At 38.2% G+C, this 18,342-nt stretch overlaps 1 protein-coding gene across 2 annotated transcripts in view; it reads left to right on the top strand.

The window, feature by feature from the left end:
- SMARCC1 (SWI/SNF related, matrix associated, actin dependent regulator of chromatin subfamily c member 1) overlaps positions 1-18,342 on the top strand; it is a 172,249-nt gene that overhangs the window by 39,506 nt on the left and 114,401 nt on the right. For both annotated transcript variants that reach the window (XM_049863561.1, XM_049863560.1), the window contains exons 4-6: positions 8,033-8,114; positions 9,173-9,265; positions 16,169-16,238. In XM_049863561.1, coding sequence (XP_049719518.1) covers positions 8,033-8,114; positions 9,173-9,265; positions 16,169-16,238 — 245 coding nt within the window. The remainder of the gene's footprint in view (positions 1-8,032; positions 8,115-9,172; positions 9,266-16,168; positions 16,239-18,342) is intronic.

Genomic DNA, 18,342 nt, shown 5'->3' with positions numbered 1-18,342 from the left:
ACCTTGAGGGATATTTAGAAAAGAAGCAAATCTGTTGCCGTTGAGTTGATTTCAACTCATGATGACCACATGTGTATTTACAATAAAAAAAAAAAATTTTTTTTTAAAGGCAGGATAAATTCTTGATTCTTTCTCTTAACAGGTTTCGTTTAACTTGGATCTTCATTTGCAGATAAATCCAGCTGTCTCTGTTTTTATTTGTCTTATGACTGCTTTCAAACTATTTTTTAGTTCTCTAATAAAAATACATTTCTTTGGCCACAGCATCTGAATCATTTACTAAGGAAACAAGTTTCTCTATGAGTAATGAATAAACTCTTGTGTAAGCGATGTACGTCTGTCTGTGGTTCTTATGTTATCAGAAGTCTGTGAAAGAGTAGCCCCTTCTTTATAAAGGGAAAGATACTCCCGTCTCTCCTTGTATTTGTGTCGAGAGAACCAGTGGGAGGCTGTCAGTCGTAATAGGGATGTCTTGTTAGTCGCCGTCTAGTCAATCCTGATTCACAGTGACCACATTTGTGCAGAGTAGAACTGTTCCATAGGGATTTCAAGGCTTTGACCTTTTGGAAGCAAATTGCTAGGCCTGCCTTTCGAGGTGCCTCTGGGTGGGTTTGAACTGTGAACCTTTTGGCTAGTAGTCAAGTGCTTAACTAGTGGCGCCACCCAGGGACTCCTGGATATCCCATTAGTCAGTTGATGATGTGTTGTCCTGCCAGTTAGTGGAAATTGCTTGGAATTTCTAACCTAAGTGTTCCTCTGAAGGGTATAGGGAAAGGGGATACTCAAAAACCCAAAAATAGACACCTGTGCTTATTGCAACATTATTCACAGTAGCTAAAAGGTGGAAACAACCTTTTGTTCATCAATGAATGAATAAACAAAATGTAGTATATATAAAATGGAATATTGTTAAGCTGTAAAGAGGAATGAAGTTCTGATACATCTATACCATGGATAAACCTTGAAAACATGTTGAATGAAATAAGTCAGAAATAAAAGGGCAGATATCATATGATCCCACTGACATGAAATATCTAGAATTGGCAAATGCGTAGTGGTTACTAGGGGTAGGTGGAAGGGGGAAATGTCGAGGTATTGCTTAAATGGTACTTAGTTTCTGGGATGAAAAATTTTAGAAACCGATTATGGTGATGGTTGTACAACATGAGGAATGTAATTCATGTTACTGAATTGTACACAGAAAAATGGTTAAAATGGCAGATGTTATATATATTTAACAACAATAAAATAAACTATAAATTTAAAAAAAAACAACCAAAAATAGAATTTAAGGAAAAGTTCTATGTATAAGGTTAATCAAGACAAGGACACTAGGACAGAGGTTCCACTCATTTGTAAATGACATTTTTTTAAAGTTGTAACTTGTTCCTGTACTAAATTATCTGTTTCTGTGCTTTAGTGGGCACTTTGCTTTCTCTGATTTCTTTCTTTTTCTTTTCTTAGTCGGAGATTAATATTTCCACTCCTCTTTTTTGGTTACTATTTGCATGATACATTTTTTTCCATCCTTTGATTTCCATCTTTTGATTTTTAACCTTAGACACATGTCTGTGTCTAAGGTATGTCTCTTGTAGGCAACATATTGATTGGTCATGTTTTTTAATCCATTCTGTCACTCTCTATCTTGACTGGTGAATTTAGACTGTTTACATTCAGCGTGATTATCAGTAGGTATGAATTTACTGTTGTCATTTTGTTATGCTTTTTGTTGTGGTGTTGACATTTTCTTTGTTTCATTTAATTTCCTGTGTTGAGTTCTTTTTGTTTATGTGCTTTCTTTTCATTTCCTTTGTTGTTGATTTTAAGTTTAGTGAGTAATTTTGGTTTTCTTTATTTTGGTGAGTGGGTTTATTAACTTTATTTGTGGTTACTCTGACATTTACCTTTATCTTCCTAAGTTTAAAACAGTCTGTTATTTCTTGATATCTCCATGACTTCCTCTCCATATGGAAGTTCCACGTCTACACCGTTCCTTCCCCCTTTTTGTTTTGAGGTTGTCGTCACTTATAGATTGAAATCTTTATTTTTTGGTTCTGTAGCTTTATCTTACTTTTCAGATTTCCCTATCTGGGTTGACATCTTGGTGATGCACTCGTATGGCTTACTCTCAGGTTGTTGTCTAATGTCATTGGTTCTCTGTCTGAAGGACTCCCTTTAGTATTTCTTGTAAGGATGGTCTGGTTTTTATAAATTCCCTTAATTTCTGTTTATCTGAGAATGTCCTAATTTCTCCATTGTATTTGAGACACAGTTTTGCTGACATACAATTGATTGACAATTCTTTTTTTCCAAGGTTTTATATATGTCATCCCATTGCCTCCTTGCCTGCATGGTTTCTGCTGAGAGATCAGAACCTGGTCTTATTGGAGTCCCTTTTTAGGTGATATTTCATTTTTCCTGAGCTGATTTCAGAATTCTTTATCTTTGGACTTAGAGAGTTTGATTATGATATATCTTGGTGACTTTCTTTTGGGGTCTATCATGTATAGGGTTTGTTGCACTTCTTGGATGGATCACCCCTTGTTTTTCATGATATTGGGGGAAGTCTTCCATCAGATCTTCAAAAATTCTCTGTGCCTTTTTTTTTTTTTGCTCTCCTCCTATTTTGGGATTCCAATCAGGCATAAATTATTCCTCTTCATAGTGTTCCACATAATTCTTAGGTTTTCTTCATTTTTTTTTTATTCTTTTTCTGATTGTTCCTCAAACAAATTGGTATCAAGGGATTTGTTCTCTATTTTGTGAATTCTTCTCTGTCCTTTGGTTAGGTTATCTGTGATACTTTATTGTGTATCTTCTGAGTTTCTAGTTGCTTGTTTTGTGTTACTTGTAATTGTCTAATTTGTCATCTTATTCTTGTATTGTTTTCCTAAACTCTTCTAGGGTTTTGTCTGTGTTTTCCTTGGTTTTGTCAATGTTTTCTTTGAGAACCCTATATATGAGCCTTTTGAATTCCTTACCAGGTAATTCCATTACTGTCTCTTTCTCAGGAAAGTTTTCTGCCCCTTTATTTTGGTCACTTGTTTCTTTATATGATTTGATATTGTCTCCTGAGGCATTAATGTGTTATTTACTCATGATTTTTGTTTTGTCTTAATATATCAGAGTGAGCGGGTCAGGTGTGCTTCAGTGATCTCTCATCTGGCAGCGTGAGGGCATTCACTATCTGCCTCCAAATGGACAGGTCAGCAGTGAGCAGGGCCAGCCCTTGTCGCTGTTCACTGTGTGTGTGAGATGGCTGAGGGTGTGCTGGGCATGTGCTAGATGGCGGTACGGGAATGCTCACAGTCACTTGCCGGGTGGGTGGGCTATGGGCAGGGAGCAGGGCAGGTGGCTGGGGGGTGCAGAGGTGTTCTTCTCAACAGGAGAGGGGTGGGCAGTTGGCCAGGGGGTACGCAGGTGCTCTCTTCAGCAGCAGAGGGGCGGGTGGGTAGGGGTTGTGCAGGCACTCTTTCCTGGGGAGGAGGGTCAGGAAGGGTGGCTGAGGGCCATGCAGGTGCTCTCTCCAGTGAGGGAGGGGGTGGGCAGATGGCCATCAGGTGTGCATGTGCTCTTTCTGGCAGGGGAGGGGCGAGGTAAGCGGCCAGGGTGGTGGTGAGAGAAAAAAAAGGAGGGGGCTCGTCTATTGCACCATGTTTGCCACCCACCCTACTGATGAGATACTACCACTGGAGGGTCGCTTTGTCTGTGGATCTGGATTTCCTCTCTGCTCTGTGTACACCAGAGCCCTGGTGGCACAGTAGTTAAGAATTTGGCTGTTAACCAAAAGGTCGGCAATTCGAATCTACCAGCCTCTCCTTGGAAAACCCTATGGGGAAGTTCTCCTCTGTCCTGTAGGGTTGCTGTGAGTCAGAATCAACTCATCGGCAACGGGTTTGTTTGTTTTTTTTTTTTTTCCCCTGTGTGCACTGGGATCCCTGAAGCTTTCATCCTCCTTCCTGTACTTTACCTTTTTAGCTCCAGTTCATGTCCTTCTCACCTTGTTTCACTCCGGTATGTCTACGCAGTTTCTCTCTCTCCTATTGGTAGTTCTGTGATGATGTCTTCCTGTGTTTCTCACTGAAGGTCACTGCTGGCTTTTTCTCAAAATGGCCCTGCTGTGCCAGACTGGCTGGCAGGGCACCCTCACTCTGTATCTTTCTCCGTTAACTGTTGTCATTCAGTTTCTTTTTCCATTTGGTATTTGATATAATTCTGTATCCCTTTCTTTTGATCCGCAGAGTTCCAGGGTTGTCATCTGTATCTGTTATACTTTGTTTCTGGGGTCTTTGCTGTAGAGGAACTGCATGGTTCGTCTGACTAGGCTGCCACCTTGAATCAGTCTAGGATTTTCTCCAATTTCTTAATTGCAATTACTTTGGAATCATTTCTAGCACAATAATGAAAAAGTTACAATAACATTAAACCTTAGTCATGATAAATACTAATTTATCCAGTGGTTTGCTTTATAAAGTCATACGTTGTGCTAGCCATTAAGGCTACATCGGAAGATACAGTCTGATCCTTCTCAAGATATCTAATGGAAGTTACAGTCTCAGCAACAAAATGGCTATATTGGGGAGCTGTAATGGCATTGTGTGTAGAATGTATTGCGAACATGAAAGGAGACAGGAATAACTTCACAGAGGAAGTGGAGTGGGTCCGATAATATCCCATTATTATCCTGGAAACGCTCCCCACAGCTCTAACCTTTCTAAACTACGCAGCCTTACCAGGATATCGCCATCCATTCAGTGGGTCTGATATAACGGGATATTATCAGACCCACTGAATGGGTGGCGATATCCTGGTAAGGCTGCGTAGTTTAGAAAGGTTAGAGCTGTGGGGAGCATTTCCAGGATAAAACAGGATGACGTGAATGTTAAGAGCTCATAAGGCTGAATTAAAAATGGAGCAAAAGTAAAGTAGGTGTTGAAGAAAAGTATGGAGAAGGAAGCGTTAGAATGTGTAACGATTTAACCATATCAAAATGACACGAATAGGTCAAAACAACAGCAAAACATTATGTCTAGATAATTGTATAAAGAGGCATTGAGGAAAATTTCAAGTAAAGGTAAGTAGGTGAATTTTATCACATTTAGATCAACGGTAAGTTCAAAGGTCAGTTTTCCCCAGCAATTAGGTAGCAAGACGAGAACACTACAGAATTTGGAGGCTGCCTGAAATCCTGGAGAAGGTTAAGGAAGAATCTTGAGATAAGATGATGATATTAGTTGATGCTGAGTCACTTCCAACGGGCGCAAATGGTTCAGCAGTCAACTACTAGTCAGAAAGTTGTTAGTTCGAGCCCACACAGATGCCTTAGAAGACAGGCCTGGAGATATGCTTCTGAAATGTCATAGCTATAAAAACCCTATGGAGCACAGTTCTACTCTGCATATATGGGGTCACCAAGAGATGAGATAGAAGGGTGGAAAGGAATATAAAATACCAAGGAAGCAGATGATAAAGGGATTAAGGTGGTAGAACTCTGTCAAAAATATCAGCTAGTTGATGGAAGAATCTCAAGAATCATTAAATTTAATGTTACTATTTTAAGTTTTCCAGATTTTAAAAGGGCATTTTCTAAATACTCTAGTCAGCTATTCTTGTGATAATCATCCATAATATTGAATATCTAAAGGCACTATACCCACCATGTCTTAGAGTCACTGGACAGACAGTTCGCAAGAAATACTAGATATTTTGTGTTATCTCCTTAAGGCGTATTTAAGCTCTGTAATGAAGCATTGGTGGCTCAGTGGTAGAATTCTCACTTTCATGCAGAGACCCAGGTTTGATTGCTGGCCAGTGCACCTTACGCACAGCTACCACTCATCTGTCAGTGGAGGCTTGCGTGTTGCTGTCATGCCGAATAGATTTCAGCAGAGCTTCCAGACTAGGAAGAAAGGCCTGGCAATCTAATTCCAAAAATCGGCCAGTGAAAACCTCTGGATCACAACAGTCTGATCTACGACTGATAGTGGGGATAGTGCAAGACTAGGCAGCATTTCATTTCTTTGGGAATAGGGTGGCTATGAATCGAGAACAAACTTGGCATCAGGTGACAACAACAACAAGCTCTTAAAGGCAGGGTATTTATTGCCGATTTTCTCTCCACTTTAGGGTGATGACAATGTTGGACGCTTGGCATTTGTGTATAATGGCTCCATTTTAGGATTTAAGTAGCCAGAACCCAGTTGTGGCCAGACAGCAGGAGATTGCTGAGGAGTAATCATCTTCTGGAACTTTTTTATTTATTTTATTTTTATTGTATTTTAGATGAAGGTTTACAGAACAAACTGACTTCTCATTTAACAGTTAGTACACATATTGTTTTATGACATTGGTTAACAACCCTATGAAGTGTCACCACTTGCCCTTCTCGACCTTGGGTTCCCTATTACCAGCTTTCCTGTCCTCTCCTGCCTTCTAGTCCTTGCGTCTGGGCTGTTCTGTACCTTTAGTCTTGTTTTGTTTTACAGGCCTGTCTAATCTTTGGCTGAAAGGTGAACCTCAGGAGTGACTTTTCATTACTGAGCTAAAAAGGTGCTCTGGGTCCCTACTCTCAGGGTTTCACCAGTCTCTGTCAGGCCAGTAAGTCTGGTCTTTTTTTGTGAGTTAGAATTTTGTTCTACATTTTTTACCAGCTCTGTCTGGGAATCTTCTGGAACTTTTTATTCTAGCTCTGGAAAGACTTGTGAGAGGTGCCAAATTTGATCAACTCTAGAGCTGGTGGTCCTGCTGTTCACTTGGTGGTGTGGCAAGTGTATCCTGTCCTATTTTTTTTTTAATTGTGTTTCAGGTGAAAGTTTACATAGCAAATTAGATTCCCATTCAACAGTTCATACACAGATTGTTCTTTGACACTGGTTACAGTCCCCGCAATGTCTCAGCCCCCTCACAGTTTCTACTCCCTCTGTCTCGTTTCTATCCATCCAGTTTCCCTGCCCCTCCTACCTTTTCATCTTTGTTTTTGGGTAAATGTTGACTGTTTGGTCTCCTATAGTTGATTATTTAAAGGAGCACATTATTATTTACTGTTACTGTTAATTTTATAGGCTGATTGATTGGTTGAAAGATGACCTCCAGGAGTGGCTGAAATTCAGGTTGAAAGGGTATCTTAGGGCGATAGTCTCAAGTGTTCCGCTAGTCTAGCAGTAAGTCTGGTCTTTTTTATGAATCCCTGTTCTGTTTTGCAGTCACACGATTTCTCAAGGTTATTCCTCTTCTCTGTCACATCATTTAAAATGCTCTGTGTGTTTTTATCTTAGATCCTACATTTAAAAACTTTGAGAGCATGGCATACCTTGTTGTTTCCTCCACAGTTCTTGATACCTTGTTTGATATAATACACGGTAGTCACTCAGGCAGTATTTGTAGTTTGCCTTGGTATGTTATGCAGTTCCAAGAAAGGGGTGTAGCCTTCTCTGTAGCCTTTGGCATGCTCCTTGGACTTTCTGTGGAAGAAAGACTTGGACTTGAGTCTGATCTTACTTAAATCATGGACATCGTGGGTGTGTTACGTCTTATTAACTAGTACTCGTGGGCTCGGGGTACCCCCAGCTATCCTAAACTCTCAGATTAATGAATAATCCAACTCTACTCTTGACCGTTAGTACTGCCGGTTAGGAATCTTATTTGAAGAAATGTTGTCTATTTAAATAAATGCGTGTATATTATGATTATGGCAGAATTAAATATCTAGCAGGGTTTTCTTTGTCTGAGAGAGCACTAACTGTTCAGTTTGAGCAAATGACTTTTAAGCATTTATAAGACCCAAAATATCTTTTAGATTTAAGGTATCCAGATGCTTCAGGGAATTGGTATTTCATTCTGCTAGGGTGGATTTCAGTGTTAGCGTTTTTGTGAAGGTGTTGACACTGTGCATTCTTACACCACTGAGGGAATACCCATGTTTGATAGGGTGTTATTTTAATTTCTAAATCATCCGAATTCATTTGCTTTCAGTGGTAAAACCAAGTTGCACTTCTGATTAAGGTGGAATACAAATTAATATTTTCTCTTTTAGGCGGAGATTTGACCTACAGAATCCATCCCGAATGGATCGAAATGTTGAAATGTTTATGAACATTGAAAAAACATTGGTGCAGGTAACTGAGAAAGATAATAAAAAAAATTTTTTTTTTAATTTATTTTCAGTTTTAATATTGATTTTATTGGATTGTCAAAAGATCACAGAAAAATTTCTAAATCTTTTATTATAAGACTTTTGGGATTAGAGCTATAAAGTATAATAATCTTGTTATTTTAAGAATATTGATCTTAAACATCTGATGAAATAATCTATGATATTTTTCTTTATTAATATCACGTGATTCATTATTTTGATCTCATTTAATATTTAATAGTCATTCTACTAGTCATTTGCTTATATAGTCATTTTCTTTGGATTTTTTTCCATGTTGTGCCGTAAATATAGATCTCATTTCTCAAACTAGATTATAACCCGGTGGAGAGTGTACTTAATTTTTTTCACTTGTGTTTCCTAGTATTTTTATTGTTTGGTAATTTTCATTGATCACTGAATTAACCTTACTGAAATGGGCTTGTCCCGTGGACCATTTGCTAGAGAAATAATTGAATGTTTTTTGTTTGTTGATGATTTTTTTTTTTTTTTGGCCATGGTTTGGGGAGTTTATAGACATGTTTTAATCATTGTTATTTGTAAGATTAGAAGTGGGGGAAAATGAGCAGTAATCCAGTCTTTATTTTCTATTAAGTAAAATACATGATGAGTTAAAATGGCTGCTTCTTTTTCCTCCCAAATAAAAGATGGTAGCATAAAAGGTGTAACTAAAGACACCACATTAGACTGCTAAACTGTGAGTTTAGCAAAAATTGGTTAGGAGGATTAATCTGGAAACTTGGAACCTTAATTTTGATGCTGAATTCCTTTAGGTCATGATTCTCAACATTTTATATCCAAATATACCTAACTGCAGAGAAGGGATCTGGGGTGGCGTTATATGGCCTGTTGAACACCTGGGTTTTATCTTGAGATAAGACTTTACATTGCAATCCAAAGTATGACTTCCCATTTTAACAAGTATGACTTTCAGTGTCAACTTGTGCCATTAGGACAATGTATAAATAATGTGACATTATTTTAAAACCAAGACATTTTCAAAGTCTATTCTTTCTTCTTCAGAACAATTGTCTGACCAGACCTAACATCTACCTCATTCCAGACATCGATCCGAAGTTGGCTAACAAATTGAAAGATATCATCAAACGACATCAGGTAATAGCTGCAGTCACTTCAGAAACATTGAGTAGTATTCAGCCTCTTATAAATGTCAACCATAATACCTTCTGATTTCTGTATGTAGCTGCATTAAAAAATTATCTTTTCTATCTTTGGATTTTGCAGTGCCAGGTTTTTTCTTTCCACTTGCCTTCAATTCTTATCTAGATAGAGTAGCGTCATTATCTTAGAGTAACATCATTGGTTTGGAGTTAATGGCCTTTTGAAATGGCATCCTTATAAGAGTTAAGGGGAGGGGAACAAACCAGTTGCCTTCGAGTTGATTCTGACTCATGGCAACCTCATGTGTGTCAGAGTGGAACTGTGCTCCACAGGGTTTTCAGTGGCTGATTTTTCAGAAGTCAGTCACCAGGCCTTTCTTCCAAGGTGCTTCTGGGTGTACTTGAACACCAGCCTTTTGGTTAGCAGCCAAACATGTTAAACCATTTGCACTACCCAGAGACCCCTAGAGTTAAGGAGACCAGTGTACCTGCATCACAGCATTCTGCATCGCGGAGATCACAAAGTCAGATAGAGTGAGGGTTGCTGACACAGTTGCTAGTGGCAGGAAATCAAGTATTACTTTAAGTAAACCTGCCTCTTCCCTCTCCCCAAATATATGTATTATATTTATATATGCAGTTTTTTAAAAAAGAATTACTGAAAAATTTTATCCTCCCCATAAACTTACTTTGCCTTGACATACATATACCAGTGCTGTCTTCTTGACATTTTTACTTCCTTCCTCTGACTGCATTTTTAGGCTGAGACCTTGGCTATCTTTTGAGTGTAGGCAGTAAAACTGGACTTGAACCTTTGACATGGGTAACTTCTGAAACAACATAGTTTGAGCAGCGAAGTTTTAGGAATCCTTAGGAGTGGTTGAGAAGCCTCATAAAATATCTTTATCTTTTCTGCTGCAAAAGAGATGGCCAGTTGAATTATGGTTTGAGCATTTAGTAAAATATCTTGCAAGTTCCTAGAGTGAAGGTTTCTAATACTGTTTACAATTAGAGATTTATACAGTCCTTCTCTCTTCTGTAACATCCCTACCAAAGAGAAAGGTAACAATTGTGCTGTCAAATCAGCCACTCTGAAAGTCCATTATCTCTTTTCAGTAGCATTAGGGCTTTGAAGAAATAACTTAAACTTTTGTTCTCTGTTATACTGTTTGTTGGAATGGCTGTTCAGTGTAGTTCAATTATGTGTGTAACGTTAAGCAGGAATAGAACAAATTAACTTGCTGGTTCTTGCCTTCAAGCTGAAAATACCTTCTCTTCTACAAAATCATACTGGGAACAGTTTATATATACTTCTATAGTTTGTGCTGAATATTTAATTGTCATATTTCTTAAATTTGACTTAGTGATTTTTTTTTTTAGGAATACCCTCCAGAGGGATGTAAGGCTCTGGCTGGTTTCAGTAGAATCTTAGGGAAGATAATAATAATAGTACCATTTTTAAATAGTGACTATCAGGCCTTTGTGCAAAGTGTTTTAAAGAAAATAACTCATTTCAATGGACCATTTACAATGTGTCTGTTCTTGGCTCATGGCATCTACTAAGCTAGTCCTAACAAAATTCCTGTGAAATAGATATTATTGTTACCACTCCATTCCACAGAAGACACTGAAGCACAAAAAAGTTACTTGTCCCTTATCATACAGGTAGTAAATGGCAGAGCTGAGGTTCAAACATAGGTTTGTCTGACTGACACGAGAGACCAACGTTCTAAACACTGTGGTCTTCCAGCTGTTGCCGTACACTCAGTGGATGCTGATGTCCCCTTTTCAGCCTTTTCCTGCAGTGATTGAGAATTTCTGCTAATTCATCTTCAAAGGAAAAAGAAAAAAAAAAAAAACGGTTGCCATTGAGTCAATTCCAACTCATAACAACCCTGTATTACAGAGTAGAACTGCCCCATAGGGTTCCAAGGAGTGGTTAGTAGATTTGAAATGCCTGTCTTTTAGTTAGCGGCCAAGCTCTTAACCACTGTGCTACCAGGACCCCAGTTCATCTTTAGACAACTCTATATTTTAAATTTTAGAATTTTCCCCTGGTAGAAAATAGTATTATTATATTTCTCTGGTTGTAACAGTTAGTAAATACTCATTGTCAAAGATCAATTCCGAAAATGCATTAATCACCTATGCTCATCCAAAGACTTCACCAAAAGAGTAAAAAGTCTACCTATAGACTGGGAAAAAGCTTTTAGCTGTGACATTTCTGATCAGTGCCTGATCTCTAAAATCTATATGATACTGCAAAAAGACAAATAACGTGGTTAAAAAATGGGCAAAAGATATGAATAGACACTTCACTAAAGAAGACATTCAGGTAGCTAACAGATACATGAGGAAATGTTCATGATCATTAGCCATTAGAGAAATGCCAATCAAAACTACAATGAGATTTCATCTCACTCCAACAAGGCTGGCATTAATCCAAACAACACAAAATAATAAATGTTGGAGAGGCTGTGGAGAGATTGGAACACTTCTACACTGCTGGTGGGAATGTCAAATGGTACAACCATTTTGGAAATGGATTTGGCACTTCCTTAAAAAGCTAGAAATAGAACTACCATACGATCCAGCAATCCCACTCCTTGGAATATATCCTAGAGAAATAAGAGACTTTACACGAGCAGATATATGCACACCTGTGTGCATTGCAGCACTGTTTACAATAGCAAAAAGATGGAAGCAACCAAGGTGCCCATCAATGGATAAATTATGGTATATTCACACAATGGAATACTACCCATAGATAAAGAACAGGGAGGAATCCGTGAGGAGCAGCCATCTAAGATGCATCAGTTGGTCTCAATGCACCTGGATTAAAGGAGGATGAAGAACACCAAGGATACAAGGCGATTAGGAGCCCAAGATGCAGAAAGGGCCACGTGAACCAGAGGCTACATCATCCTGAGACCATAAGAACTAGATGGTGCCCGGCTATAACCGATGACTGCCCTGACAGGGAACACAACAGAGAACCCCTGAGGGAGCAGGAGAGCAGTGGGATGCAGACCCGAAATTATCATAAGACCAGACTTAATGGTCTGACTGAGACTGGAAGGACCCTGGTGGTCATGGCCCCCAGACCTTCTGTTGGCCCAGGACAGGAACCATTCCCAAAGCCAACTCTTCAGACATGGATTGGACTGGACAATGAGTTGGAGAGGGATGCTGGTGAGGAGTGAGCTTCTTGGATCAGGTGGACACTTGAGACTACGTTGGTATCTCCTGCGTAGAGGGGAGATGAGAGGGTGAAGGGGGTTACAAGCTGGTGAAAAGGACACGAAAAGAGAGAGTGGAGGGAGAGAGCAGGCTGTCTCATTAGGGGGAGAGTAATTGGGAGCGTGTAGCAAGGTGTATGTGGGTTTTTGTGTGAGAGACTGACTTGATTTGTAAACTTTTACTTAAAGCACAATAAAAATTATATTAAAGGAAAAAAATTTGGAGGTAGCATTATAGGTGAAATCTTCACTGTCAAATTGGTTTTTTATATGATTTCAATGGACAATAAATCTGTTCTGCATTCTCGCCTTTAAAAAAAAAAGAAAGAAAAGAAAATGCATTAAGGTACTACTTAAACCTGGTTTTAAGACTTTTCACCATTCTTACGTTCTCCAGAATAAGCACCTTTTGTTTTAAAGTCGTGTTCTAGACTGTATGCACTAATCTAGCTGTGGCATAACTAGAACTTGACTTTAGCTTTTATGTCATGCACTATTCATGCACCATTTACTTAACCCTTTCATGAACCAGTTTTCTGCTTTGAATTTTTTTGTTGATGCCCTGTGTTGTCATTAATGGAAGGATGCTGAATCATTCAGTGTGTTTGAATTTTTGGTAGGTGGTATGGATTTTTTTTTTTCTTTTCAATTTTTTATTCTACTTTAGATGAAGGTTTACAGAGCAGACTGATTTCTCATCAAACAATTACTACACATTTTGTTTTGTGACGTTGGTTGCGAACCCTAGGATAAGTCAACACTCTCCCCTTCTCAACCTCGGGTTCCTCAATACCAGCTTTCCTGTCCCCTCCTGCCTTCTCATCCTTACTCCTGGGCTGGTGTGCCCATTTAGTCTCGTTTTGTTTTACGGGCCTGTCTAATCTTTGGCTGAAGAGTGAACCTCAGGAATGACTTCATTACTAAGCTATAAGGGTGTCTAGGGCCATACTCTTGGGGTTTTTCTAGACTCTTGTCAGATCGGAAAGTCTGATCTGTTTTTTTATGAGTTAGAATATTGTTCTACATTTTTCTCCAGCTCTGTGCGTGACCCTCTATTGTGATCCCTGTCCGAGTAGTCGGTGATGGTAGCTGGGCACCGTCCTGTTGTGCTGGACTTAGTCTGGTGAAGGCTGTGGTAGTTGTAGTTCACTAGTCCTTTGGACTAGTCTTTCCCTTGTGTCTTTGGTTTTCTTCATTCTCCCTTGCCCCAGACGTGGTTAGACCAGTGAAGTATCTTAGATGGTGGGCGGCTCATGAGCTTTTAAGACCCCAGACACTACTCGCCAAAGTAGAATGTGGAACATTTTCTTTATCAGTTATGTTATGCCAGTTGAGCTAGATATTCCATGACACCATGGTCCTCACAGCCCTCAGCCCAGTAATTTGGTCCCTAAGGGAGTTTGGATGTGTCTATGGAGCTTCCATGACCTTGTCTTGGGTAAGTTTGCTGGCTTCCCCAGTATTGTGTGCTGTCTTACCCTTCCTAAAAGTTACTGCTTATCTATTGTCTATTTAGTGTTCTTCCATCCCTACCACTCCCCTCCCTCGTAACCATCAAAGATTGTTTTTTTTTTTTTTTTTTTAATTAACCTTTTCATGAGTTTTTATAGTAGTGGTCTCATACAATATTTGTCCTTTTGTGATTGACTAATTTCATTCAGCATGATGCCCTCCAGATTCATTTATCTCGTCAGATGCTTTGCAGATTCATCATTGTTCTTTATCGTTGCGTTGTATTCCATTGTATGTATGTACCATAGATTGTTTATCCATTCGTCTTAGTATGGATTTTTTTTTCTTGCCTCCTCCTACAAGCCTACCCTAGGTATTTAGTGGTACATATGTAAAAAAAAAAAGTATCATTAATTATACCCCAGTGTCCCTACCAAGGTCTGCTGGTACATATGTGTAACAGAAACTTTCAAAATGTCTATTTTTCCTCCCCAAAATTCAGACACCTCATACAGTACTCTGTAAAAACAGTTATTTGTGGCAGATACCTGTTCCTATAGTTTCAGTCATAAAAGTCCCTTCCTCATGGTGGCACACACTGTATGTGGTACAACAACAACAACAAAAAAACAGCCTCCCAATAAATCTTCAATAACAGAAAAAGTACTTGAGGTACCCATGAGCACGAAAGGGTTCAAACAACAGCAGCATACGTACATGCTGTAATTGAGTCAAAAGCCAATCCTGTGTGTATGTAACCCAAGCTTAGGGCTCGAGGCCATAGACCTGCGATGTTCACTTTAAATGATAATTTGTAACGACTTTGGAGTTACTTTTAGAATTGTTGTTGTTGTTAGTTGCTGTTGATTTGATTCCAACTCATGGTGCCCTCATGTTTTGTTAGAGTAGAACTCCGTTCCGTAGGTTTTTCTAGGATGTGACCTTTCAGAATCAGATCGCCTTGCCTGTCTTCTGAGGTGTCTCCGGGTGGGTTGGAACCACCAGCATCTCACCAGTAGTCGGGTGTTTAACTGTTCATGCCACCCAGGGAAAAAATCCTTCTCCTTTAAGTATACAGTTTGGTGGTTATAAACACTTCTCACTTATCAGGTATCCTTATTTGACATTTACGACAGCAGTAAAAAAATCTAGTATTCAGCTATTTTGTGCATTAATAGCATACGTCTGGCAGTAATGAATGCTGAGGTGTGAGGTGAGAAAAACGCTGTGATGGTTAAGGTTATTTGTCAGCTTGGCTGGACCATGATTCTTGGTGGTTTCGCAGTTATGTAATGATGCAATTTGGCAGTTATGTAATAATGTAACCATTGTCCATTTTTATGATCTGATGTGACCATCCTCCATTTTCACGTAACGCTAATTTTCACATAATTACTTCGTCTTTGGAACCTAACCATGTTGATAAGTGAGGAGTGGGTGTACAGCTATGTAACCATCACTGTGAACAAGATATAGAACATTTCTGTAACCCTTAAAGTCCCTCACGGAGCCCGGGTGGCACAGTCGTTAAGTGCTTGGATGCTAATGGAAAAATTGGCCGTTCAAACCCACCAGCTGCTCTGTGGGAGAAAAAATCTGGCAATCTGCTCCGGTAAAGATTTTAGCCTAGGAAACTCTAGAGGGCATTTCTACTCCATCCTGTAGGGTCACTGTGAGTGGAAATCTATTTGATGGCTTGCAACAACAATAACAAAATTCCCTCATACCCCTTTGCAATCAGTTCCCACCCTCAATCTCTAGCTTTTGGCAACCCTTTATCTGCCTTCTGTCACTGGGTCATCTGCAGGGCTCTCACTGTAGACCTCTGCATAGTCCACTTCCTGTATCCTGGTCACTCCTGCCTACCAATCAGGCCTCATCCTGCATGTCCCCCACTGGAATTAGAGATATCCACGTTACTGATAGGAATATCTAGAAAAAGAGATACATAGAGAATTGGCTAAGAGTTTTTGTATAATTTTTCTGTACAGTAATATAAACTGTGTCTGTTGGCAGTTTATTTGTCTTGTTGTTTATCACTATTTACCCTTTCCTTGGCTAAAAATAATAAAATACTATAATCCTAATATTCTTATAGTAAGTATTATAAGTGAAACAATGCTTTTAATGGAATTTTTATCTGACATCTCATAGTTAATAATTACCATGTGCTTTATTTTTACATTTCTTATTCATTTCCTTTCCAGGGAACGTATACTGAAGAGAAGTCAAAAGCTTCCCACCACATATATCCATATCCTTCCTCACAAGAGGATGGTAAGTTAGTGTTTTGGTTGTGAACTGATCACCTCATCCTCCTTTGGATTTTAAGTTCTGTCAGAAGAGTTTTAAACAGTAAAACCAGCTTACTTAAAAAGAGAGCTTCAAGTATTACTACATACATTTAATTCTGCAGATTATTTATGTTTACATTTTTCTGTTATTTTCTTTAATGAAGGATTATGCCATTTTGCTGAATTGGGCTAAGAATTTTATTATTTAGTACCTAATTTTATTGAATAGATAAATTTGTTGGGTGAAGTTTACTAAATTTATGTGTTGTCATATCAGACAAATTAAAGACAATTTATTGAAAGATTAATTTTGTGCCATCCAGCTTCCTGTTAGACTTTTGTTTCTTTGTTGGTAATTGTTATCCATTCGTTCAGTCTAGTCACGCCTTATGTATCAACCTCGCTGAATGATAGCTGTGGCTCTTGTTTTCTGAAAATTGCAATGTCAGAGACATTGCAAGATAGAAAGACATCTTGGGGAAAATCGACTTCCTGGTTGTTTAAGTAGGAGTGCACAGCTGGACATTGCTTTGGTGAATTTACAATGGTTCACATTCTGGTCTTCAGCTCTGCAGATCCTAGAAGTTGATTTTTGTCAGCGGCCAGAGTTCATGAGACCTGTGGGTACTGATCCTTGCTAACCATTCCTTCTTTCGAAGCATTGAGCTTCAAAATTAAATATGAATTAATTTAAAGTGAGAAATAGAACTTCAGCAGGGATGCAACAATCAAGTCTACCGGCGGGCATAACATACCCATGTAGGACATCTATGTAAGAAGCCAAGTTATGTCAGATTTGAATGGCTGTAATTACTCCATACTGAGTATGTTTTTCTGACCAGTGAAGTTATGTTAGAAGTTAATAACAAAAAATGACCAATCTTTATATGCTGAAAAATTAAGAAAAAGACATTACTAAATAATCCATGGGTCAAAAAAATAATAAAAAGGAAATGGAAAATCTTTGGAACTGAGTAAGAATGAAAGTACAACAACATTAAATTTTGTAGACTGCAGTTGAAGTTATGCCTAAGGAAATTTACTTCTTTAAATACAGATATTAAGGAGAAGAAAGTCTGGAAATTGGTGATCCAGACACCTTTCTCAAGGAGTTGAAGAAATAACGCAAATTCAACCTAAAGAAATAAAGAAATAAATAATAAATACAAGAGCAAAAATTAATGAAATAGAAAATACACAATACCAAGGTGCTTAGCCATGTCAGAAATTATTCTTAGAAAAAACTAATACTTTCTGAAAATGAGTGAGAACAAAAAAAGGAATAAATAATAAATGTCAAGAACGAAAGGGGTGTATTACTATAGATCCTGCACACATGAAATAGAAATCCCACATAGTTGTGTACCTACTGAAGAAATTGAATCTATGTTTTAAAAACTATCCTCAAAATAAAATTCAAGTCACAGGTGACTTTGCTGATGAAATCTGTCACACATTTCAATGAAGAATTAACCAGCTTGTCTTTAATTATGTCAGAAATCAGAGAAAGAATGAAAAGATCCCAACTTGTTTTTAAGTTGTATCTTTAATACCAATACCTAAAAATGACATCATGAGGAAGGAAAATTGCAGAAAATTGCTTTTGTATTGCACATGAACAGAAATGCAGAAATTATAAACAAAATATTCTCAAAACCAATCTAGTAATACATAAGAAGGATTGTTTATCACAACCAAGACGAATTTATTCCAGGATTGCAAAGTTATTTCAGGACATAAAAAATTGATCTGTAGAAGTCAGTATGTTTACAGAATAAAAGAGAAAAATCATGTGATCAACTCGGTAAATATAGGGAAATTTGATAGATACAGTATCTGCTCATTATTACAAATAAATAGATGGTAAGTGTGGAAAAGAGAAGGAGCTTTAGGGTATCTTTAAAAAAAAAAAATCAATCCCTACAGGAAACATCATACTTAATAGTAAAATGTTGAAAGCTTTTCCTTTGAGATCAGGAATCTCTGTGATCTTATCACTATATGTGTTTAATATTCTAGTGCAGTAATGGAAAAGAGGAATAAAATGCATAAACATTGAAACAGGAAGAAATGTTGTCCTAATTTGC

The sequence above is a fragment of the Elephas maximus genome, chromosome 20, assembly GCF_024166365.1.
Source record: "Elephas maximus indicus isolate mEleMax1 chromosome 20, mEleMax1 primary haplotype, whole genome shotgun sequence".
NCBI lineage: Eukaryota > Metazoa > Chordata > Mammalia > Proboscidea > Elephantidae > Elephas > Elephas maximus.
This window is presented reverse-complemented; position numbering and strand designations above follow the sequence as displayed.